Genomic DNA, 26,135 nt, shown 5'->3' with positions numbered 1-26,135 from the left:
TGTTGTCATACTGATATTTTGTACAAACTGTGAAGTCCACTGAGACAAATGTAACATTTGTGATATTGGGCTGTATAAATAAACATTGATTGATTGATTGATTGATTGATTGATTGATTGATTGAAGTCAAATCCATATAGACTGAGCTATTTCTGCCCAAAGATAATCACTCAAATATGATATAAAATAGAGAAAAAGCCCGCAATCTCCCTATTCTGAAGACTAAAACCAGCATTTTCTGCCATTTCTGCATTAAAACTAGTTCAATTATTAATAAATTATCACAATAGCTGCTGATTAGTCGACTAGTCGTTGCTACTCCACATAGAAACGCAGATTTGCAGACTCGAAATAGGGATGCGCGGAGCGGAACACCATTTCTGAACTCTGGATATTCGCAGTGGATGTTTCCTGATCCAATTCTAAATGTTAAAACCTCACTGCTTGCTTTTTCCTTTTTAACATAAGTGAACATGAGGTTTGGAAATTGCAAAAGCGGACCACCCTGCCTTAATGAATGTACTTGAGCATTTCCTAATGATGTTTGTTTAATAAATGCAGAATCAGTTTAGTGAGTGGATCTCAAATCCAGATATAAAACAGGTGTAAATTCCAGGTAAATGTTAAAAAGTCATTTCACATTTTCCCACAAAACCTGCCAAGTTATTTTTACCTCTGTTAGGAAAACCCGTTACTTTCCAGAATACTTTTCAGCGCGCTCTGGAAAAAAGGCCTAAAATAGCTTATTTCTCATAGTGATGTCACATCTGTTTAAACTTAGCTTCCTTTAGCTACAATATGCTAATACAGTATTCCTATTACCAGACCAAATAAGGCTGTATGAGGAATAATAGTAACTAAGTAGTACATCTACTAAAGTACTGTACGTGCATTTTATCAATTTAATTCCAGCGTTTCTTGGACGTTTCTTAAAACTAGCTTTTAACTTCTACAGCCTCTCAGGTCTAAAAACATTTATTTTTAACATGGCTTTTTAAATGTAAATGTTCGAACTGTTAAACACGGTTTTCTTTCTTTTAATTGTTTTGTGTGTTTTTGTATTTCTTCTCATTTTGACCATCGTAAAAACGTATTGTGTTTTATCTGTTTGATCCTGTAAAGCACTTTGAATTGCATCACTGTATGAAAATTGTGCAATACAAATAAATTGCCTATGACGTCTTTTGTTCCCCTCTGACCCAATCAGAGAGCTCTGGAGGAACATCTGGACTGAGGTGAACGTCATGTTTGACGATCCCAATATAGCAGCGAGAGTAAAGTGAGGAACAACGGCACACTCCCTCGTTCAGGGAAGCTAAATACGGCTGAGTGATAAGTAAATGTTACACCCACAGAATCTCAGGCCGCAGCGCAAACAGTGGAAACATGGAAAGAGAAAGAGAGTGTGGTATTCGAGGACGGTATTATATGATGTTAAAGCGCCAAACCAGCACTTAATGAGTAAAGTATAATCAGAGAACCTTATCTAATGGGGAGGCGTGCTGTGAGCGTGCCTCATTACCACATTTCTCGGTAGCATTAGGTTTACAGCTAAGAGTGGGTTGTTTAACTGCGATAAGATCAGGTGAGTGTGGGACAGACAGGTGAGTCTTCCTTCCTGCATGCGTGGTTTAACACATTTTACAGTAAGAACAAAATATTGAAACAAACACCTGCTCATGTAAACAATACAACTGCTTTCCCCCACAGGACATAACCACACAATGCTCCAGAGGGAATCGACCTGGAGAGACTTAAACAGGGACGCTTTAGTTAAAATATAAGCTGTCAGTGGCGCTGGATGACTAACTGCTAGACGGTCTGTCCTCTGCCTACAGGAAGGAACTGAGTCATCGTCTCTGCTCTGAATACGGAGCAGGGCTAACCGCGTTATTCCACACAAGAAAATTAATGGGTTTGTGATTGAATCAGTCAGAGATGGACACGAGGGAACGGAGCGTTTGTGCATGGCCGCTTAGTAACCAGACGGAAAACTAATCAAAATGCAGCTCTTGAAGTGTAAAACAAGAAAAGCGTGAAGTGTTTATTCAGATTTTTTGGTATAAATTGCACTTTTCTTGACAGCTGAGCTAGAATTTATGATTTTCAATGGATATTTAGTCAAGAAAATGTAAAAATATATTGCCCAGGGTGACATCTTTTACTCCTTTTTGTGTCTGTGACAAGCCTAAAATTAATTTGTTTACTCACTTTCACTTATTTAGTTGTTTGTAATTGATGTTCCATTGATTAGGGGATTTATGTTTACACTTTAGCAATACTTAAGAGAAGAAAACACTCAAATGCGATCCTAAAAATAACCATATTTAGGGCGATTTGACATCTTGGGGTCAAGGAAATCTTCATATTTTTCTCATTATCGTTGCATCTTATTCTCTCTTGTGAGTTTATTCAGAGCTTTCTCCACAGGCTCCAGACTACCCTGAAGTCTGGAAGTCAAGGATACCAAACAAACAACACAGGCCTGTGTGTGTGTGTGTGTGTGTGTGTGTGTGTGTGTGTGTGTGTGTGTGTGTGTGTGTGTGTGTGTGTGTGTGTGTGTGTGTGTGTGTGTGTGTGTGTATGTGTGTGTGTGTGTGTGGCCTGTGCTGTGACCTACGGATAATAGCAGAAGGGGGACAGTGGGTAGGAGTGTGAGAATTGCGTGGTGGCGTTCAGAGCCGGCAGTAACGTCGGGCTATAATTACATTTATTACATCACTGAGGCCTGGTGCGAGACCACTGCCAGGACACAGTGGAACACACACACACACACACACACACACACACACACACACACACACACACACACACACACACACACACACACACACACACACACACACACACACACACACACACACACACACACACACACACACACACACACACACACACACACACACACACACACACACACACACACACACACACACACACACACACACACCCACACCCCCCCCCCCATAACTGAGGAGAGATTTTTCTGGTATGCAGATAAGTCTGGATACCTTGTGTTCATTTCCTGTGCTTCTTGTTTCTTGGTTGAAATGTGATTAGCATAAGAACAGGGGGGAATTCCAGGAAGCTGAGCAGAGCGAGCAGCATTACACAATAGAGACTGATTGCTGAGCGTTGCATCACCACTCTGCATCTTTCTGCTTTTTCTCAGGCTAAAGCTAAGAAAGTGGCAGAGGGCGAAATGAAGTTAGAGCTCCAGTCCAAGATTATTTACGTAAAAGCAGTTGTTGGATTTGGATCTCATGGTGCTTCTGCAAAACGTATACACATGTTATGCATCATTTATGTTAGCCAATAGATTGAGACCAGAACAGCTAAAAGAGTTTGGAGTTTAAGATGAAGCAACAACCTAAAGTGTGTTAAAGAATAACCCTGACTTTAAGAGGCTAGTGGTGCAACTTGCAAGCTAACAAAGTGTGTGTAAGGGCAAGCGAGGCAGTGTGTGTGTGTGTGTGTGTGTGTGTGTGTGTGTGTGTGTGTGTGTGTGTGTGTGTGTGTGTGTGTGTGTGTGTGTGTGTGTGTGTGTGTGTGGCAAGCTGCCTGAATGTGAAGACATTGAGGGGATTTCCTGGTGCCGAAAGACACATCATGGCAAAGGCATCCGGCATGATTTGCAGCTGGAGCCAAACGTGTCCTCACTCTGCAGCAGAGGCCGAGCTCTGACGCACACACACACACACACACACACACACACACACACACACACACACACACACACACGCACACACACACACACACACACACACACACGCATACGCACGCACACACAAGCAAGGGACATTCTCCTCTACACACCTTGCTGTCTATCGAAACTGCGACACACTTAATTTACCACTTAATGGGTGTAACGCTTAAACCCTTGAAGTTAATCTTTCACTAACAATAATGACTGATGTAATGCGGGGAGGTGTGTGACAATAGTTGCGCAGTTAATGTTTGTGCAAGGTCTCTACCGAAAGTCTTTGGAGAATGCCTGAACAGTGCACGCTTTCATTCAATATCTAAAGGCTGTGACATTTTCTTCCCTTTGCCCTTGTATGCCTCAGCTTCACTGTAATGGGAATGTAATGAGCTCCTTAAAATCTCTTCAGAAATATGCACACTGGCATTTTTCTGCACACACCACTTAAATGTTAGTGAACCTGGAGAAAATTAGCTTAGCTTAGCAAAAATAGTGGAGGGAAGAGGAAACAGCTAACCTGGCTTTTCCCGGAGTTCAAAGACACACGTGACAATTAGTGATGGGAATTCTGGCTCTTCTTGGTGAGCCGGATCATTTGGCTCGGCCCACCACCAAGAAGAGCCGGCTCTTTCGGCTCCCAAACGGCTCTTCAGTTTACCACATATTATTATTATACCTTTTAATTAAATCAAATGTAGCCCTGTTTTGACTAATGAATGATTTATATGTGTACACATTTCACTTAAATTATTCAATACATCCTTTGAGTAGTAGTAGCATTAGATCCTGCATTTTAGCCATGCCTCATTTCGCTCTATTTGCTCTTTCCAGCGCTGTTTTTGCAGGGGGCTGATTCTGTGAGCTACAGCTGACCACGCCCCCCTGCAGGAGAGGGGAGCGTGCTCTGAGATCAGCTGCTGGGCTGTCAGAAGAGGGGGAGAAAAAGAGATCTCCGTCCTCCGTGTTTTATTCTTAAAGAAGTAAGAAGAGAAGCAACGGGGCAGAAACCCTCCTTTTTACGCAGCGGTCCAGACATAGACATCAAACCTGCGACACATATTCAGTGTGCAGTTACTTTGGCATTAGGGCAGGGATATCTAGATACTTTCCAAGACATCATGAATTGTGCTACTTTTAAAGCAAGCAACGATGTTTTCAAATCTGTAATAAAAAAGCTCCTCAAAAACACTATCGAAGCAGTTCCTGCCGTTGCTACGTTAGTTCAAACAGTAACAACGGACTATTTTTCTTAGCGGATTATTTTTTAAATCAATAAAATCATTTTCTAAATCCATAAAAGCATTTCAATTAATATTGGGAGTCATGTCGTTACTTTGTTGAGAATGTGGCCTTGTTATAAGCGGGATAATGTGCACATTGCACATTGCATAATGTGCCTTCATGCCGATCTAGATCCCATCGCCAAAAAAAAAAAAAAACCGGCCTGTTCGCGGGCGCGAGCCGGCTCCCGTCGTTCACTTAAAAGCCGGCTCGTTCGCGACCGACACATCACTAGTGACAATAACTTAGAAGCTCATCAACAGACAAGGTCACACCAGCAATGTTTATCTACCCGTACTAAAAAACGAAATAGGTAGTATTATGACGTAGATATTATAAGGTAGACTTATGACGTAGAGACTAACTGTAGCTATGACTGCTAACATGCTAGCAAAATGTGCATATGCTAGTCATACACACGGTCTCCTGAGATTCTTTGTTATGTTCTCTGGGCTGTAAACTCTTCCCTGGTATTTTAAACATACTTTCATTCAGTAAAAACGTTATTAAAGCGAGGGAAAAACTGTCAAAGCTCGCTATCTTAGCAGCTATTAATTAGTGTAGTTTTACTTTGGACCTGCTGCTAGTGTTTATGCCAGGCTAAGCTAAGCTAGCTCATTAACGCTCAGACATTAAGAGTAGCCACCTAACAATTGTCTCATTTAACTTTCAGCAAGAATGAGAATGACTGTTTTTAAAATATCAAACTACTTCTGCAATTGCTATTTTTTCCTCCGAGTCAAAACCAGGAGAAAGTTAGCTTAGCTTAGCAAAAAGACTAGGAAACAGCTAGCATGGCTTTTTCTGGAGTTAAAAAATACATGTCAGAACAGCTACAAAAATCCCCCCAGTTAACTTTCAGCAAGAAAGAGAATAACCTCAGTTTATAAAATATCAAACAATTTCTTTAATTGTTGTTTTTTCATCTGAGACAATTAAGGTTTACCTTGTGAGTTCCTGTGCGGTCCCGGTCCATTTTGGAGACCGTCATCTGTGGAAACACAGGCAACACAGAGTCAAAAGCATTCAAAAATTAAGAGCCAGGATATAAACAATCCTCTTAAGTTATGAAACACAGCGCATTCTTCACAAAGTATTACAAATATGTGTTTAAGATGTCTTTGTTTGCAGAAGTGAGGGGAGCTCTTGCAGGCCTACAGTGTGCATGCAAATACAATATAGGAAAATCAATTGTTTGATTTTGTTGGGCTGAGGAACACAGTATATAGGTTTTGCATGGATGCAGGAGTGCATGTGTTCCTAGGCTTGGTAGGTGTGAATATAAATACGTGTTAAACACTGGTTTGCATTGGAAGGATATTTGTGTGCACCTAGAACGTTCAAAGTCAAGGATCCAATTGTGAATAAAGAACAAAAATCAGGAAAACAACATTGTTAAAAGACCAAAATAACCGTGTGCTAAACGGGACCATCTGGAACTGTTAACAGCCTCCCCACACTCTTTACACATTTGTTATTTTTTCCATACTGATCCTGCCAGAGGATGTGAGAGGTGTGTGTGTGTGTGTGTGTGTGTGTGTGTGCGTGTGTGTGTGTGTGCGTGTGTTTCCCAGTAATAACGTGTGCTTTTCTGAATGTATGTACTGTGCTCACCGCAACCTGCTTTCGAATACAACTCACCCATGTTTACTGTCATCATCAGGAAGTGGCCCTGTTGAACTCGAGCACAGAGCTCAACTTCTCAATGCAGGCGAAGATATCATCCTGTGGGCAAAACAAAAAAACAACACGGATTAAACATCCAACAACAACTGTGCCACTTTCCTTCACATATTATTTCTGTGATTGCACAAAAACAATGACAAAACAGGACGCAGGTGGTAGTTGCAACACAAAGCGCTTTTTTCCGATATCAGTGTCACCGCTTCTGTTATTTATTTAATCTTTATTTGACCAGGACGGTCTCCTTTCCTCTGTAGAAAGCTCCTGGCAGACAAATAACAACATGACAGCCAAGAGCTTCATCTGATGCTCTTTCCATCTGAAATCCGTCCTGTGAATGCCCCGATGTCTCTTATAGTGATTCTGAGAACAGTGGAAGAACTCCTCAGTGTTTGATGACGGAGAAGCTTTGGTGCCATGGAGAGAAGTGGGTGTTTGCCTAACCTCCTGTGTCAGGTAAAAACCACGAGCACAGACAATGCAAGGGCAAAAGTGAGGCTGTCACATCCCATAATGTGGACAGAAAATAGTCTTTAAACTCACATACACACACTGGTGGGAAACATTTGTTGGTTTCCTTTGAACGCGAGCTCAGAAAAAAAGGGGAACAGGAACTACATGCAGTCCAGTTTTGTGATATTTAAATGTGCGTGGTTGTTTAGAGTTCGTGCCTTCAAACTTCTAGAGCTGACCAATGAGAAGCTGCAGGTTACAGGAAAAAAGGTCCTTAAAAAATACATTTTTTAGCTATCTTACGCAAAGCAAATGTATGTATGTATTCTATGTATCTATCATACTATGTTAGAGTCCAAACTAAATATGCGGAAGAAATATTTAGCTATTAGCAATTTTACATACTTTGTGTTGTATATGATTTGTCCTGTATTACCTGTTTAATAACAATTATATGTAATCTATTGGATGTTGTAAGTATAACGCAGTGAGTGTTGTGAATTAAATGCACTTTCTATTGCTACAGCTGATATATTAGCATTCATAAGCTACCAGTCATATCAGTGCGGATCAGCTCTAAACGTATAGTGAACTATTTGCATCTAATGAAAGAGGAAGTACAATTGAACCGACATCAGTGAGATCATAGCACTGCTCCTTCTCTGGCTGAATGCAGAACGAGGAAACCGGTCGGATTTAAATTCAACACTTTGTGAGTTTAAATCACACAAGCCCTTATGTTGATTTTTTTTAGGCATTTCAGCGTGATTTTGTTACGGCTTAAAGATCTGAAATCTAGCCGCTTTGAATGCTTGTTTCTGCACACAGACAACAGAAAATCACAGCTCCTACAATCTCTGAGTCTCACAGTGAGAGAGCCAACATTTAGCAGCACTGCAGTTTACATTCAAACAATCTGAGAAGTAAAATCTTTACACACGTGATGCTTCCCAAAAAGTGACCATCTTTTAGTTGAACTGCCACTGCAAAACATAGCTTTCTCTTTGGAGCACTGCAGTTTGACTAAAATGTTTCAGTTCTGCTGTTGTGGCATTTTTGTGACTGATTAATATTTGTAGTAAACTAAACATGCCATCACATGATTAACTGCAGATTTCCAATCAAAGCTCAGGGAGATAATATACTGAGCCTTTAGGCTGCAGGGGGACATAACGAACAGAAAAATGCAAAACAGCCTTAAAAAAACGAGCGTGTAAATAAACTCGTACAGCGGATTTATTTTATGGGAGTCTGACCATCAATCCCAACTCTCAAATATTTGGAAAAACACTAAAGAGCCTCCAGAGAGATAAATAACACAAACACCCCCCGAGATATTTCTCAACACATCATTTGCTTTTTTGTTTTGCCATCTCCAGTGTCCGTGTTGCGCCACACACACACACACACACACACACACACACACACACACACACACACACACACACACACACACACACACACACACACACACACACACACACACACACACACACACACACACACACACACACACACACACACACACACACACACACACACACACACACACACACACACACACACACACACACACACACACACACACACACACACACACACACACACACACTGTGTCTGCCAGAGAACTTTTCATGAAAGCGATAAACAAGGCCACGAGTTACAGCCTGGGGGGCCGAGTCACAGGGCGGGGTCCTGTTTGTGAGCGGCATTAAAAACAACAATAAGAGTAACGCTGCTAAATGAGCAATAGCAGAACAACTTATATTAAAGGGGCCTTACTATGCTGATGTTCAGGTGTATATCAGTATGTAGTGTCTCTAATTTAAAGAGTCCTCTCCTGCTGATGTTCAGGTGTATATCAGTATGTAGTGTCTCTACTTTAAAGAGTCCTCTCCTGCTGATGTTCAGGTGTATATCAGTATGTAGTGTCTCTAATTTAAAGAGTCCTCTCCTGCTGATGTTCAGGTGTATATCAGTATGTAGTGTCTCTACTTTAAAGAGTCCTCTCCTGCTGATGTTCAGGTGTATATCAGTATGTAGTGTCTCTACTTTAAAAAGTCCTCTCCTGTTGATGTTCAGGTGTATATCAGTATGTAGTGTCTCTAATTTAAAGAGTCCTCTCCTGCTGATGTTCAGGTGTATATCAGTATGTAGTGTCTCTAATTTAAAGAGTCCTCTCCTGCTGATGTTCAGGTGTATATCAGTATGTAGTGTCTCTACTTTAAAGAGTCCTCTCCTGCTGATGTTCAGGTGTATATCAGTATGTAGTGTCTCTACTTTAAAGAGTCCTCTCCTGCTGATGTTCAGGTGTATATCAGTATGTAGTGTCTCTACTTTAAAGAGTCCTCTCCTGCTGATGTTCAGGTGTATATCAGTATGTAGTGTCTCTACTTTAAAGAGTCCTCTCCTGCTGATGTTCAGGTGTATATCAGTATGTAGTGTCTCTACTTTAAAGAGTCCTCTCCTGCTGATGTTCAGGTGTATATCAGTATGTAGTGTCTCTACTTTAAAGAGTCCTCTCCTGCTGATGTTCAGGTGTATATCTGTATGTAGTGTCTCTAATTTAAAAAGTCCTCTCCTGCTGATGTTCAGGTGTATATCAGTATGTAGTGTCTCTACTTTAAAGAGTCCTCTCCTGCTGATGTTCAGGTGTATATCAGTATGTAGTGTCTCTACTTTAAAGAGTCCTCTCCTGCTGATGTTCAGGTGTATATCAGTATGTAGTGTCTCTACTTTAAAGAGTCCTCTCCTGCTGATGTTCAGGTGTATATCAGTATGTAGTGTCTCTATTTTAAAGAGTCCTCTCCTGCTGATGTTCAGGTGTATATCAGTATGTAGTGTCTCTACTTTAAAGAGTCCTCTCCTGCTGATGTTCAGGTGTATATCAGTATGTAGTGTCTCTATTTTAAAGAGTCCTCTCCTGCTGATGTTCAGGTGTATATCAGTCTGTAGTGTCTCTATTTTAAAGAGTCCTCTCCTGCTGATGTTCAGGTGTATATCAGTATGTAGTGTCTCTACATGTCTCCATGCTTTAATGTTCTAAAAGCTCTTTATTGTTCTCATGCTGCCTGTGCTGCGGCACCTCTTTTCACCCTCTGTCTGAAACCAGAGCCCAGCCTGCTCTGATTGGTTAGCAAACCTTTTCCTACCAAGGACCATTTAACCAATAAAAAAACACTTGCGGACCACCAAACTCCACAAATATAAAAAAACACATCGTTTTTCTAGAACAGATTAAAAATCGCCTGAAAATGGTACAGACAAATGGCAACATGTGTGATGAAGGTGTCGCGTTGGGCTATATCATGCAATCAAAAGTGAAACTTAACCTCGCTCCGTTGCGGAGATATTCCCGCGAGAGTGTGGAAAACTGAAATGTATTTATTTATTTCAAATGTGAAATGTCCGCGGTCCACACTTTGAGAAGCAATGCACTACAGGGAAGGGAAAGCCCCAAAAAGCATAATAGGGCCCCTTTAAGCCTTAAAGAGAGTACGATATTGTGGCATCAGAGTATGGCGCTGCTGACCACACATGAAAGAGAAGAGGAACCACAAGACAGGTGGTCTCCTCACACCATGTGGTCCAGTCTGTCGCTGATGCTCACACACATCCTCACACACACACATCCACACGGCGAACAGAAAAGCCCTGTCCTGTGACAGTGAGTCACCAGATGGCCCATCTGTGGCCCCTCGGCCCAGCGTGGAGCCCACAGATCGCCAGCCCAACTCTCCCAACACTTCTTGGCAGGCGGCTCCACTTGAAGATCAAATGCTAATCGCCACTCGCTCTTGTCGCTCTGCAGCCGCTCACACAGCTCCGTCTCTCTGCCTCATCGAGAGACAACCCTCCAGAAAAGTGCTTGAAAGGCTGTGACGCACTTCACTGTCAAACATGGACGACATCACGAGTCTCACTGGCAGACGCGTCCCTTTTGTCAGCGGGAGGACTGTGCTGAAGTTAATTAAAAAGCGGACAGCAGAGGATGGGATTTCAGACGAGGGTTGTGGGGAATTATCAGAGCCAGACAAAGCAGAGCCGTGCTCCTCCAACCACAAGCTGCATTTTTATTTTCATTGGAGTGACTGAAGAGGCCAAGGTCTCGCAGGCAAGCACGTAGATCGTAGATGCATGCACACTTATCCTCTTTCAGCTCTGTTACATCACAGTGTTGAACCGAGGAAACAGCGTGATGTTTCTGCAGGTCTCAGAGGGAAACCCCCTCCTCATTTAGCCTGGAGAAGGTCTACTCTCAGCTGCATGAGGCCTGAGGACTGAGCAGTGAGAATGACATCACTCTCGTGGAGTACCAAAGAAATCTCAGAGTCAGAGGTCGACTTCTAAACTTTGCAACGTGACTGTCAGCTCTGAGGGTTTTTCTATTCTCGAACACAGCTCGTCTGAATCAGCCATGACACACGACAGAAGGGACAATCGATGAAGTTAATCACAGAGATCAGGCGGAGAGGAGGCTAGCTACTTCCTAATTTCCACCCGTTATGCTAAGCTAGCCCATTCAAAAGGTCTATGTAGCGTAATGTTTACCAAACAGATGAGAGTGGTATCAATGCTCTCAACTAACTCTAGGCAATGTCTTTTCGTCAACTGTGCAACTTTCGTCCGCCTGGTTGGACTCTTTATCAATCATATAGTAGGGCTGCTCAATTAATCGTATTTTAATCGATTATGGCTTGCAACGATTACGAAAACAACGTGATCGAAATAAAACGATTATTTTTGTATTATTATTTGTATTTTTTTTCCAGTTGAATTCTACTTAAAGTTCAGGGTAATCAACTGTTAAAAACCTACTGTTCACATTTTTTTGCTCCAATAAATGGACGTTTTCAAAGTCAATGAATAATCGTATTTAATAATCGCAATTACAATTATTGACCCAAATAATCGAGATTATAATTTTTGCCATAATCGAGCAGCCCTATCATATAGTATACATCATCAGCCACATCTGTAATACACCTTTTAACACAACTTCATTCAGTCTAATAATTCAGATTAATTTCCAAGAAAGGGCAGAAATGTTGAATGATTTCACAAAACGGACCCCGGAAGACCACCGACGCTTTCAAATTGAATAGTACCCCCATAATTCAATATAAGTAGTAAACATGAGCTTGAAAATAACCTAGTAAGGAACCATTCATGTTATTTTCATGGCAATTCGATAAAATAGCCTCTTATTCCCACATAAAAAAACAATTGGAAACGGGTCAAATTTGACCTGAGGACAACAGAAAGGTTAAATATCTCGTAGTTTGATTTATGGTATGAAAATGAGGAAACTTGCTTATGTAGTGTAATAATTCACAGGTAATCCAAAACCTACATTCATATATGTTAAGATATTGTAGATAATCTAGTTTGAATGCAATTTAATCTGAGTTTGAACTCAAAATAATGACATCCATCTGACTAAATGGAATGCAAAATGTTAACTGGGATGCATTATGAAACCACTCTGAAGTCTATCATATGAGAGTTATTGAAAGCTAACGCAGGCCTGGAACACGTCAACATTTCCAAAAACCAAAAGCATGTTTTGCAGCGTGGTAATCTTTGATGAGAAGTCTAAGTAATGTGCATTTATTATTTTAATAATTTGAAAAAAGGTCTGTTGCTGACACGACATGCTCCGTTTAAACGCTGTGTCCAAAACAAAACAGATCTGCTCTTGTTGATGAGCTCACGTGTAACGCTTCGCAGGCTCATCGGAAGAACTCCCTGCAGACTCGGACAGGAAGAGAAGGGGATTAGTGAGCCACAGATATTGAGGTAAGTCACTCTTTTTAAAAAGGTCAGGGGTGGGGGTGAGGGGGGGGGTGTCCCGTCCTGAAGGTTTGCCAACACACATGAGTCAGACGCAGAAATAATGAGGGTTCTGGGAACAACACAATGCAGCGTGTCGTCGTCGCTCTGCACGTTGAGTAAGAAGAGGGTTTTCCAAGCAGGGACAAACTTAACGGCTTTCAAAGTGTGGGAAGCAGAAAGACACTCCATGTGGGGCCTCATTTATCATCACCTCGGCCCCCCTGGCTTTGTCTTTCAGGAGTTATGGCTGAGAAGATATTCAAGTTTTTTCTAATGGGACACAACTCAACGTCTCCTTCCTACAACACAAGACGATCTAGATTTACCTCAAATTAAAGAATTCCCCTTTTGATTTGATGCCATTATTTTTATCTCGTTTCATTTGGAGTTGCAGCCAAACCCTAAGTGTCATAAATCTCAGAAGAAAATAATGAACGAAAAGATTATAATCTCCTAAAGTGATATCTTTAAAAACACATACATCTAGTATTTAAGCTTGAAGCACATACACTAATAAAAAAAGCAGTTCTTCACATTTAACAACCTGGTAGAAGACTGAAATATCTCAACAACTTGCCATGGAATTTTCCACATTCATTCACGGTCCCCAGAAGATAAATACTTCTACATTCGTGATCCTCATACTTGCATCAAATGCCACCAGCAGGTCAAAGTACTCCCTTTTTCAGAGAAATATCAGATGTTTCCCAGATGATGTATCCGAATAACTCCCGACTTTTCATGTCAAAACCAGGTTTATGATCACATTCCTAACAATATTCCCACCAGCCTCAGCTGCACTCATCAGGAACAAAGTCACCAAGCTAACTCAGGTGTGTCAATAAGCGAATTCCACCTATGGGTGTGACTGCAACCACAAGCCAGACTCAAATCTGTAGAAATATGGATTTTCCTTACAAGCATGACAACATTAGCAGTTCACTAAAACCAGTATTAGTGCAGATAATATCCAAAACCATGCAAGACTTCCTAAAGTAGGGCATTGTAAGCACTCTATTCTATTCATCAAAAATAGCAACGCAATTTAAATAAAACTGCTTTTTTTAAATTGACTACATTTAAAATACATGCTACTCAACAGAGATAAAGAGTCATTTCTATCATCCTGGGATCTGAACACAGTGAAGGTTGTTTAAATGATTCGTCAATCATAAGTTTGAGCGCTGCTTTCATCACTTCATTTCCGAACAAATGAAATCCCAAGGAGACAATAGTGGTCCTAGGCAGAGTTGGGTGTAACGCCATACTGTAATAATATTACTTTTGTCGGTAACGGAGTAGTGTAACGCGCTACTTTTATAATTCAGTAATCACACTACAGTTACTAACATTAACCCAACACGCGTTACTTCGTTACTTACTACAATTAGTCATAATCACACTGACAGACAAAAGAGGTTCCCGCCGCAGGTTTATATACGTAATCTGCGCGACTTGCACATCTCCACGTGCAGTGCTGCATAAACATGGCTGAGTCAGCGATAACTTTTGAGGGGTGGAGGTATGCCCATTATTTTGAGTTCGTCCGAATAATAGACAGGAATGTGACGGTGAGGTGCAAACTGTGTCCAGGCCAGAAGCTGTCATCCGCTGCTGTAAACACCACGTCAAACCTCAACAAACACCTGCAAAGAACACATGCTAAGGTGAAGCTAACGCACACGCTATTTGTTGTTTGTTTATATCACGTAGTCTGTTCTTCTTCACTGTCTTCCGGTTGTTGCCTGTTTTGAATGACGAATACACATTACCGCCGCCTGCTGGCAAGGAGAGTTATTGCCATTCACGCATGCGCAGTTTGTACGTGTTCGGCGAGTAAAGTAACGAGTAAAGTAAAGAGTTACTTTATGTAGAGAGTAACGAAGTAGTGTAATATATATATATTTTTTTTTTTAAGTAATATGTAATATATTACATTTTTTTGGTGACGACCCCATCTCTGGTCCTAGGAGAATGCAGCTGGTAATGGTATAATGAGGGAAATGGGTGTTAACTCAATCCTCTGGTAGCAATCAGACTCCAGAGAGGAGCCTCCTCAGTGAAAGTGATGGCTCTATTAGCTAGAGAGAAAGTAGATCTGTCTGCCGTTATCATTAACCGCACAACACCGGCTAAAAATAGCCACGTGAAGGAGTGTGTCTCCTGCCGTCCGCAGCGTGGATCCACTCTCTGGAAAAACCATATCCTCTCTAAGCACAATCTGTAAAGTAAGCTGTCTTTTCCATTTTGCGGTGACAAGCACATTCATTCATTGTGTTTCTCCACCCAGACGCAGCCATGCAGAGGCAGCGCACAGACTTAAACCCACTTCACGAGACACAATGTCAAACAGCTGTGGTTCAGGAAGAGAGCAGGAAAGTATTTCTGCTTTGCAACCAAAGCTTTATCCATGAGCTGAGTTCTGGGCGTTTGATTTGAAGCGGCTGAGTGGGCACGAGTTAATGGACTGCATTTACACAAAAGGAAAGTCTCACTTCTTTATTTATTCACTACATGTTACCTTCAAATTAAAGGAGAGGTGTTTTACATAAGACAAAGTCGTCCTCAGTGTTATTGAATGGTTGCAATCTGGCGGTGTTGTGTCTATCCGGCAGTCTCTGCTCCTTAAGGCAGACAAAGCTCAATCAGGACAACTTCCTCTCTCTTTCTGGAGAGGCTGGACCTTCCCGATAAAGAAAGGCGACCCAGACTGACTTTGGGAAGCAGTCAGCAGACGCCTTCACTTTCTGCTTTTCCAGGCCTAATCGCCAAGGTGATAAGAGAGGTGATTATCAGCCTTGAAAACAAATATCCCTGCATGAAATCACCTGCTTTTGTAAAGTTAAGAATACAACGCGTAACAAGACTCTTCATCCCCTGACGGAAGCAGCACAGTCAGCAGTTTCTGCTTCACGTCATCCTGGGTGTGCCGCGACCAGCTCTGCACACCTGTGTTTGCACAGTGTCAATCGTTCTGCATCGCACAAGAGCTCAAGCTCCGTCACACGGTTTGGAAAGCGTTGGAAAGATCTTGAGGTCGATTTACACACTTTTCAAAAAGGTTTTTATCTGGGTTCTGTCCTGAAGCTCAGAGCTCTGATTTTGCTTAGTGAATCATTGCTCATCTCTGAGGTTGTGAACACACTGCAGATACTTGTCCTCAAAGATATATATCTGTATTTGCCCCGGCTCATTTTTCTTTCTGTCCTCTTGTCTTGCAGTTTCTGCCACTAAGAAGCATGGTGCTGAATCTCCCTTTGCTTCACCGTAGGGATAGAGATGGTGCCAGATACAGCGCTTGGCAATCAGAACTCAATTTCTTGTCTTGTCAGAAGAGACAATCCCTTTCCTCTCATGCTCAGACTCATCTGCGCCAAATGGCAAAGTCTTTCTGTAGTGTTTTACTGAAGGGTGGCTTTTTTCCATCAGTCACGCAGCTCTGATTGATGGAGCTCTGAAGAGATGGACCATGAAGATCTCTTAGAAAGGAATTGTCTTAGTTTTTTCTTACATATACTGAAGGGCTTTTCTTGCCAAGTTTAGTCAGAACGTTGCCATCGGGGGGTCCTCATGGTAGCAAGCATCCTCCATTACTCGACGCAATGCTTTTACATGTATGGCTTGGTTCTCCTGACACATGGGCATTGAGGATTAAAGGAAACAAGGATTACCGTTCCTTCGCATACTCTTTCCTTCCAGACCTGCCATCAGGATGCATACTTTTCCAGTCTGCTCTTGACTTTTTGTAATGTGAGCATATGTTGTCATGTTTGAACTGCTTGTGCTGATCCTCTGCCTTACATAGTTTTGTATTTGACACAAAACATTTCCTCCTTAGTGTGATACTTAGCCCCTTAAGCTTTTGATCCAGCTGTGTATGGTTTGCCTTTCTGTTCTATTTCATGTTTTATTGGCTGATTTAACATCAGGCTAAGAGACAACAGTGTCAGAAATCGTCTAATCTTTGTGCTTTGTCATTATGGATTTAAGTTGATAAGAGTTATGGCAACAAAAGTAATCTCCAGCAATTAAGTATTAAAGTTATGGGACTTACAATAGACAGTTCAGGTGGGAAACGGCAAAATGAAAAGCGTTAGAGACCAAGATATCCTGATGTTTAAGTCCAACCAATGGCATTTTTCTGTTTCAAACTCTTTTCTTGAACTTTGCAAAGCAGGTTTTCTGTCAGACTGCAATATGTCATCCGTCCGGCTACAGATACATCATACTTGTTGAAAAAACGTACGGCACTCAATGACAGACTTGTTTTGCTTACTAGAGTAACCAGGCAACGTCCAAAACAGGCCTTCAAGAGGGAGATAATAGGCCTCCTTACATGAGTCACGGCCACCTTTCACCTCCAGCCTCTGGTCAGTGGGCGGCTTGGCTTCTGTGAGGTCAGCGTTTGATAGCATGACTTCACACTCTTCAGTGAAGGAGACAGCGTGAGGTCGTTCTGATTATATTCTCAGCATGAAACTATCCTGAGAGCAAAGAGAGGTAATAGATGGGACACAACTTTCTAACAAGCTAAACCACCGACCTTGCACCAGGTTGACCTAAAGCAAAACACTCGTCCTCATTACTCCCGTCAAAAGACAATTAGCTACCCCATGGCTTCTGTCTCCAGCTGCCATGTTTTGGTGGGATCCCGTTATCTGCCCAGATGGATTGTTTTGCTTGAGGCACACCAACCGTATCTGTGGGCGTCTTCCAGTTGACAGTTTGACTCTCACTTTAAGGCTACTTCTGATCCCAAAGTGCTGATAAACTCATCCGTGAGTCGGCTGCTCGGTGCAGTTCACACCGCTTTGATTTGATGAACACGATGGCCTCGTTCAAATCTAACTTGCCGGGTTGTCTCGGAGGCCTGATTGTACAGAGCTCTGGATGAAGCACCTTATGACTTTTTGAAAATGCATGGATGGAAATGGAGGATAGTTGGGTGAGGAAAACATTAAACATGGGAGAAACTTTTTCAGGATAAGAGGTGAGAAATCCTCCTTTCAAGGAAACTGACCACTGTGAATCACAGGAGAGAGAGCATGAATGAGTCTAGGGTGACAATGACTTTCCAGAAATGACTCACACCTCCACTGGGAATAACCACCCATAATCAAATGCAAAAGTGAATTCTGGCAACAATCTGAATTTAATAAAAAGAAAGGAACTTTTAATGGATCTGCACTTTCAAATTCAAATAAATATTTGCAATGAAATCCTGGTTTTGGTCAGTCTCTTGCAAGAAGTCCATATGTGTTGTTTTAATACAGATTTTCCCTTTCCTGTAGTTTGTTATTATATTTTTGTGCACGGCCACCCATTACTATATTATTTAATAGTTGCAAAATCCTACTTGCAACTGTATTTCACTGTGCTGGCTTTTCACTTGCTGTAAACAGGAAATAACAGAGTAAAAGCAGTGATGTAAGAAAGCAAGAACAGATAATCTCGACTGGACTCTTACCTTGTTATCACTCAGTCTCCATGGTCTGGCTGCAGCAGGTTTAAAGGTGAATTAAGTGTAAAGTTATCACCGATAAACGAGAGGACGAGATGGAAAAAAACTAAAAATCCCAACAGATTCAGAGCAAATCTTCCCCAAAAACAGTGGTGGGCTGATATCCGGAAACTGCTGGAGGACTACAATGTGAAGCTGTGTTCAGGCAGAAGGCTCTCCTCTTCTTCGTGCATTATCCAGAGAGTGTTTACAGAAATGTCTGCTCTGTGTTCAGAGGAAAGTTTTTGTACAGCCTGCTCCTCGCTGCTCTTCTGCACAAACACTAAACACTACACACAGAGGAGCCGAGTTTCTGCCCTCGAGCTGCGCCTCTGACGTGAGCAGCAGCAACGTGAGCTCCAGGAAGTGGTGACGCTGGCCGTGCCGCGTTTCCATGGCAGGGAGATAAAGGGAGGAAACACCGCCCCCCTGTGGAGGCATGCTGCAAGTACAACAGCTGCCGCAGAGGATTGTTTTTACATTAAACTCTGCTAATAATAACTCGTCTAAATATATATAGTAACACATTTAGGATACTCAAAGACCAACTTAAAAACCTCATGCAGTTATTTTTGTAATAATAAGCAGTACATTGTTACTCTACCTATTTTTCTATAAAGTGAAGATTTGTTTACCTACCTTTGATACTGATAGAATAACTGTATGCTGTTGAAACCCCCCCCCCCCCCAAAACAATTATAATAATGAATCTTTATTTAATCATATTGTTTATTTATGAATACTAATATGTTTTTATTTCATGACTTGGATTGAATGCACGCTTATGCTTGTGCAAATAAATGTGCTAGGTCTCTGGTGATAACAGAACATTCTTTAAAACCATACAAGTACAAAAACAATAAATTACCAAAATAATAAATGTGATATTTCTTTCCTTTAGTGTTTCTGTTTGAGACATTAGGGACTTGTACCTTTCATGTGGGTAAAAACCTGCATCATCTGTAATAATCTGTAACATTTAAATCACCAGTTACATATTTTTCTTGACAGCATGTTGTGTCAAATCAGTAAGAGCTTCAACATTAGCTCCAAACTAATGGGTAGACACACACACACACACACACACACACACACACACACACACACACACACAGCAAGGGCATTGTAACTCATCTTGACAGTGTGTTGTTCTCCTGTCAGCCAGTAAAACAGACTACCTGTGCACCCAAATATAATTTATAATGGGCACAAAAATGTAACCCCAGCAGTCCTTTCTCCTCTTTTTTGCTAAATTACTCAGACAATCAGAATATGAAGTGCCCCGCTGACCTTGTCCCCCACTCTTCAGATTAGTTGCACACTGCTCTGTTTTATTTGGGATCAGACATGCCCTTGCTTCTGTGCTGGAGAGTGCAATGAATATCAATTGGACATTTGCATCTCTCTGTGGAATTGAAAACACTTGTCCACGTCTGAACTGTGCTGTAGATGAACACCACAGGCAGCTGTAAGGAACAATAACAGGCTGTGTGTGTGTGTGTGTGTGGTGTGTGTGTGTGTGTGTGTGTGTGTGTGTGTGTGTGTGTGTGTGTGTGTGTGTGTGTGTGTGTGGGTGTGTGTGTGTGGGAGTGAGTGTGTGTGTGTTTGTGTGAGAGAGGGGCTTCCAGCATCAGTTTGCAGATTGTTTGAGAGATTTCCTGCTTTCCTCGGGAGAAAAGGAGGATGCCTTTGCAGACAGATTTATGAAAAGTAATTCAAAGTGTGTCATGTTTGAGGACAGTAGACACTAGACCATTTTTTTCTTTTTCTTGTGGCTGCCTTTTTTTTAATCTTTGCTAAAAGGGTCTACTAGAAAAATCCATTCTCCCTCACGGCGGACTGCGGCTGAAATCGACCCGCGTGAAATCAATGAGGCCTTTGGCAGTCAGTTGAACTCAACAGGAAACAAGACCGAGGCATTACTTGTTGTTTCAGATCAAACCTTACAGTAAATGATGGATTTCCTGTGGCCGAACAGGAGATTCAGAGGATAATCCCAAGAGAGGAGGCGCTGAAACCTCTCGACTGCATGTCAGGTGAGAATAAAACACAGATCATGTTTGTTTACAACTACAGAAGAGACAACTCCCATTTTAGTCTTTGCAGAGCATTCAGTGTATATGCAGGAATCCTGAAGTCACATGTAATTCCTTTTAAGACCTTTTTTAAGACCCTTCCCATACATTTTAAGACCTCATCGCCACTTGGAGTTCTAACCGGTTACCTTGGCGACACACTTTACCTCACATTTACTATATACAGTATTGATTGTCCTTCCTCCTTATCTTCCAACCATTTGGACGCAGACTTGCATTTCCCCATAACGATGTTGTTTAACAACCGGCGTAAACGGAGCTTCGCGCGCTATCAAGCAGTGAGAGCGCGATGTCCTGTTCAGATGACGTCAAATCCAACGGGATGCCATAAATAAAGTACACAGAATCACACTACACACCTACGCAATGATTACATTCAGGCACACTGTAGAATAAAACCTCTTTGGAGAATTTATATACTTATTGAAAACAAGCTACAAAATGTAATACCTTGGAAAATGCAGTTTAATACTTTTTAATAGCCTTCATTTTCGCTACATTGATTTATAAACTTTTAATACTTTTTAAGATCACGGACCCCCTGGTGGCAGTATAAAGTAGGCTACACAAACACAGGAAAGTTGGTAGATGGTTATGAGCCCTTTAGAATAACCACTAAACATGGAAAAACAGCTTTTAGTTATTATGCCCCAACAATTTGGAACAAACTGCCTAAATCATGCACGTCCGCGGAAACACTTCCTATTTTTAAATCCCGACTAAAAACGCACCTATTTGCCGCTGCTTTTAATTGAGCTGCCCATACTCAAACTACAGTATGCCCTTTTTAGGCTTTTTAGTCATGTATTCTGTACCTGCTGTGTTTATTTATCTATTTTATTTCATTACCTTTGCTTATTATGCCTGTTTTTAAATGCCTTTTTAATAATGTATTTATGCTGTATTTGATCTTAAATGTCTTTTGCTTTTAATCTGTAAAGCACTTTGAATCGCCACGTGCTGAAAAGTGATATAAATCAAATTGTCTTGCCTTGCCTACCTTAGGAAATGCTGTTTAATACTTTTTGATAGCCTAATTTTCGCTAAATTGATTTATCAACTTTTAATACTTGTAGACCCCGCGGACACCCTGACATACCTATACATAACACACCCAAACAGCAGAATAGGGCCCCCTTACTAACAAATCACTAGTAAATGGATGCAGTGTCCGGTGTTCCTGGTATCTCCTGTTGTTTCCTGTTCTGAAAATAGTCCCCAGGGTTTATCACATGGTGTCAGAGACAACTCCTGGACTGTAGAGAACTAGAAATCAAGACTGTGATGATAAAAAAAAGTTATTTTTATCATCAAAATAAGATTAATTTCGATGCTGTTTTGATTACCTTTATCTTTGCACGCTCAGATAATGCTAATTTGCAATTAATGAAACCTGCATGTTAAACAGCAGGTTAGTAAGTGGCTTATTAAATTAAAGTTCATTTAAAAAGCATATATGTATCTAATAAATGGACATACACATGACAAGTTGCTCTTCACATGTATTTACAATCTTACAAAGGGCTTATAGAAATGTATTTGTGTTTATGTGACTGGTGTTGAGAGGACCCTCAGTGTGACCGGTGCACTTCATCATAGGACCCTGTCCCCTGCAGCTGCAGAGTGAGGGGGGGCTTCACCAGAGGAGACCAGAGGACCACCGCGGCCCTGAACTCTCTGTCATCACTGCAACACACAACGTGCAAACAGCTGAAACCTGGGCATGTTTTGAACACCTCTCTACGGACACATTATAATGGGGGGTTGTTTGTTACCTGGGAGTGAAACTGATCTGGAGACAGAGACTGCAGCCGGGGACGAGGGGCCCGAAGTCTGGGGTCACTCTGAACACATCCTGTCCTTCATCTGACTCTACACACACACACACACACACACACACACACACACACACACACACACACACACACACACACACACACACACACACACACACACACACACACACACACACACACACACACACACACACACACACACACACACACACACACACACACACACACACACACACACACACACACACACACACTTTAGATGTTAGAGCAGTGATGCAACCTCTGAGGAGTGTGTTATTATTATTATTACATACGCTTCAAATTAAGTCCACGACATGAACTAAAGATGACACACACACACACACACACACACACACACACACACACACACACACACACACACACACACACACACACACACACACACACACACACACACACACACACACACACACACACACACACACACAGTTCCAGGGTAAGAGCACTGAAGTGAATGGCAATCATATTTTTACCTATAACTGCTTTCCAGTAGGTCTGCGCTCCGTGGCTTTGCAGAGAGACGTCTAATGTCTGCGTCTGTCCGATGTGGCAGATCCCAAAGTCGATGCAGTCGCTGGACAGACGCATCGAAACGAGATCCAAATCTGCAACGAGAGGCACCGTCTGCACAGAAGAGATGTGAGGGTTCAATTACTAACGCATCATTACACAGTATAGTATATTCTTTCCCTTTTTACACATTTCTAAAGTGACCGTGTGTGACCTGCAGGCTGTTGTTGCTGTAGTGAATCAGGAGGTTCTGCTGGAGCCTCAGCTTCCTCCCCCCTCGAGGACGATGCATCAGCGTAACCCCGGGGGGAAGTTCCTCCTCTGTCTGCTCGGCATGATCCAGGAGAGACAGGGAGCATCGGAAAGACACCTTCACCTGGAAATCACAGGGAAAGATCCTAATAGTGACGACCAGGTGGGAAGTAGTGGAGTACAAATACTTTGTTACTGTACTTAAAGGTAGGGTAGGTAAGAATGGAGAAACCAGCTCGAGTGCGCTAGAATTTGAAAAAACACAACCGGAAAGAATTTGCCACTTCCTTAGAGAGCCCCTCCTCCAACACACACGAACGCGCACATGACCAATGAGGGCACGAGATAAGTTTGTGCACAGATGGAAGGCTGACAGGCAGGTAGGCCATCCAGTTACTTTAGCCGGGCCGGCTCAGATGATTGGTCGTGCTTTTTACAGCGCCACGGCTTCAACAGATGACATTTTTAATGTATTTATTATCAAAGCACTTCAGATATTCATTGCTATCGGGATGTTAAGAGCATTCCATGGAATATAACAAAAAGTGTTTCTGAAGTGAATTACCTACCCCACCTTTAAGTACATTTTTCTGGTATCAGTACTTTACTCCACGACTTTTTACGTTTACTTCTTACACTTTGAACTCAAATACCTGTACTTTCTACTTCCTACATGTTGAAATCAAATACCTGTACTTTCTACTTCTCACATGTTGAACACAAATACCTGTACTTTCTACTTCTTACATGTTGAACACAAATACCTGTACTTTCTACTTCTTACATGTTAAACCCAAATACCTGTACTTTCTACTTCTTACATGTTGAACTCAAATACCTGTACTTTCTACTTCTTACATGTTGAACCCAAATACCTGTACTTTCTACTTCTTACATGTTGAACTCAAATACCTGTACTTTCTACTTCTTACATGTTAAACCCAAATACCTGTACTTTCTACTTCTTACATGTTGAACTCAAATACCTGTACTTTCTACTTCTTACATGTTGAACTCAAATACCTGTACTTTCTACTTCTTACATGTTGAACTCAAATACCTGTACTTTCTACTTCTTACATGTTGAACACAAATACCTGTACTTTCTACTTCTTACATGTTGAACTCAAATACCTGTACTTTCTACTTCTTACATGTTGAACACAAATACCTGTACTTTCTACTTCTTACATGTTGAACTCAAATACCTGTACTTTCTACTTCTTACATGTTGAACACAAATACCTGTACTTTCTACTTCTCACATGTTGAACACAAATACCTGTACTTTCTACTTCTTACATGTTGAACTCAAATACCTGTACTTTCTACTTCTTACATGTTGAACCCAAATACCTGTACTTTCTACTTCTTACATGTTGAACTCAAATACCTGTACTTTCTACTTCTTACATGTTAAACCCAAATACCTGTACTTTCTACTTCTTACATGTTGAACACAAATACCTGTACTTTCTACTTCTTACATGTTGAACTCAAATACCTGTACTTTCTACTTCTTACATGTTGAACTCAAATACCTGTACTTTCTACTTCTTACATGTTGAACTCAAATACCTGTACTTTCTACTTCTTACATGTTGAACTCAAATACCTGTACTTTCTTCTTCTCTCATTTTCCAAACAGGCTGGTTCCTTTAGTCTGAATGTGTGTTTGGTGGCGTGATCATTATTATTTAGAGTCATTGCGTGCCTATTGATTTGAACACGATCCGTGTATCCATCATTTCCTGGTCTTCTCTAAAGAAGAGGGACCAATGGAAACGTTGTCATGTTGCCGTTGTTCACCATGGAAACATTCATTAGCTAACAATGACATTATTGTTCTATTCATATAAAGGAGAGGTCAGGTACTCTTTAAAACAGCCGCTAGTTATGGGTACTTTTTACTGAAGTACATTTCAAAGCCCCTTTACTTTGACTTGAGTAAAGGATGTGTGTACTTTTGCAATGACGATAAAACTGAACGAAAGAAGAATAAAACGGAATTGTCTTTGAGGCTTAAAACATTTCGTCCACTTTTAAGCATTTTTGTCAGTTTTCCAAAGCTCCACCAGTGGAATGCTAACCCTAACCCTAAAGTTCCAGTTAGGGATCAATCAAGTATTTCATTTAACCTAATCATTCAACACATGTTCCTCTCGTGTGAGTAAGTGTTATGTTCTCCTCTCCTCACCTGCATGCTGTGTTGCGGCTGCAGCAGCAGGGTCTGGCTCTCTGCAGTGTTCGGGTTGCTGGAGCTGCTGCTTTGGACTCTAGTCTGCGGCCTGATCACTACAAATGGATCCCGAGCCCCCAGTTTGAATCGTAGCGGCATCTCTGAGTTGTTTGTCAGCTGAAGGGCCCGCGTGACGTCAAAGTCCCGAACGAGCAGCTTTTTCTGGAGCAAAACAACCAGAGAGTGACGAGCGAGAAACACTGTCTGGGATCAGTACTGTGTACTTCAGTGTGTGTTTCTCAGACTGACCTCCTCTGATTCTGCCGTCAGTAAATCACCGGCCGAGGCGTGAAACTGCAGCGCCCCCCCCTCCTCCTCCCATCTGCACCGACAGCCTGCAGACACACCGAGCCAAGAGGAAGACATGCAACTCAATCAGACCACCTCTGAGCCCCTCGTCCACAACGTCAGCTGATTGCAATTTAAGAAACATAAATAGAGTTGGAAGCTTTCGGGGTGTTTTGGGGACTAAGTGTGATTGTATTTGCTCACGCTGCAGGCTTAACGGCTGCCAGTAGATCCACTCTGAGCGGATCCAGATCCAAACCCTGAGCTCTAATGACTTTACCCGGGACACAGGCAGCCATCTGTAAACACACACAATAATGAGGGTTTCATTAAAGTCATTTTCACTTTGCTTCTCCAGGATTTTTAATTTAAAGAGGAAGTATTCTGCTCATTTTCAGGTTCATATTTGTCTCTACTGGGACATGTCTCCATGCTTTAATGTTCAAAAAGCTTTTC

At 41.6% G+C, this 26,135-nt stretch overlaps 2 protein-coding genes across 2 annotated transcripts in view; both read right to left on the bottom strand.

Moving 5' to 3' along the window:
• The window catches only part of map3k22 (mitogen-activated protein kinase kinase kinase 22), a 48,394-nt gene extending 29,562 nt beyond the window's left edge, over positions 1 to 18,832 (bottom strand). Inside the window, exons 1-3 of the mRNA XM_079661941.1 lie at positions 18,424 to 18,832; positions 6,627 to 6,710; positions 5,932 to 5,976 (exon numbers count right to left, since the gene is read on the bottom strand). Coding sequence (XP_079518067.1) covers positions 5,932 to 5,976; positions 6,627 to 6,645 — 64 coding nt within the window. The 5' untranslated portion in view covers positions 6,646 to 6,710; positions 18,424 to 18,832. The remainder of the gene's footprint in view (positions 1 to 5,931; positions 5,977 to 6,626; positions 6,711 to 18,423) is intronic.
• A 1,668-nt stretch (positions 18,833 to 20,500) lies between these two features.
• The window catches only part of dlec1 (DLEC1 cilia and flagella associated protein), a 19,355-nt gene continuing 13,720 nt past the window's right edge, over positions 20,501 to 26,135 (bottom strand). The window contains exons 27-33 of the mRNA XM_079661851.1: positions 25,884 to 26,031; positions 25,641 to 25,726; positions 25,350 to 25,553; positions 23,115 to 23,276; positions 22,864 to 23,014; positions 22,328 to 22,424; positions 20,501 to 22,238 (exon numbers count right to left, since the gene is read on the bottom strand). Of these exons, the coding sequence (XP_079517977.1) occupies positions 22,124 to 22,238; positions 22,328 to 22,424; positions 22,864 to 23,014; positions 23,115 to 23,276; positions 25,350 to 25,553; positions 25,641 to 25,726; positions 25,884 to 26,031 (963 nt within the window). The 3' untranslated portion in view covers positions 20,501 to 22,123. The remainder of the gene's footprint in view (positions 22,239 to 22,327; positions 22,425 to 22,863; positions 23,015 to 23,114; positions 23,277 to 25,349; positions 25,554 to 25,640; positions 25,727 to 25,883; positions 26,032 to 26,135) is intronic.

The sequence above is a fragment of the Notothenia rossii genome (genome assembly GCF_949606895.1).
Source record: "Notothenia rossii genome assembly, chromosome: 12".
Lineage (NCBI taxonomy): Eukaryota > Metazoa > Chordata > Actinopteri > Perciformes > Nototheniidae > Notothenia > Notothenia rossii.
Note: the sequence above shows the minus strand (reverse complement) of the source record. Positions and strands in the feature narration are given on the sequence as shown.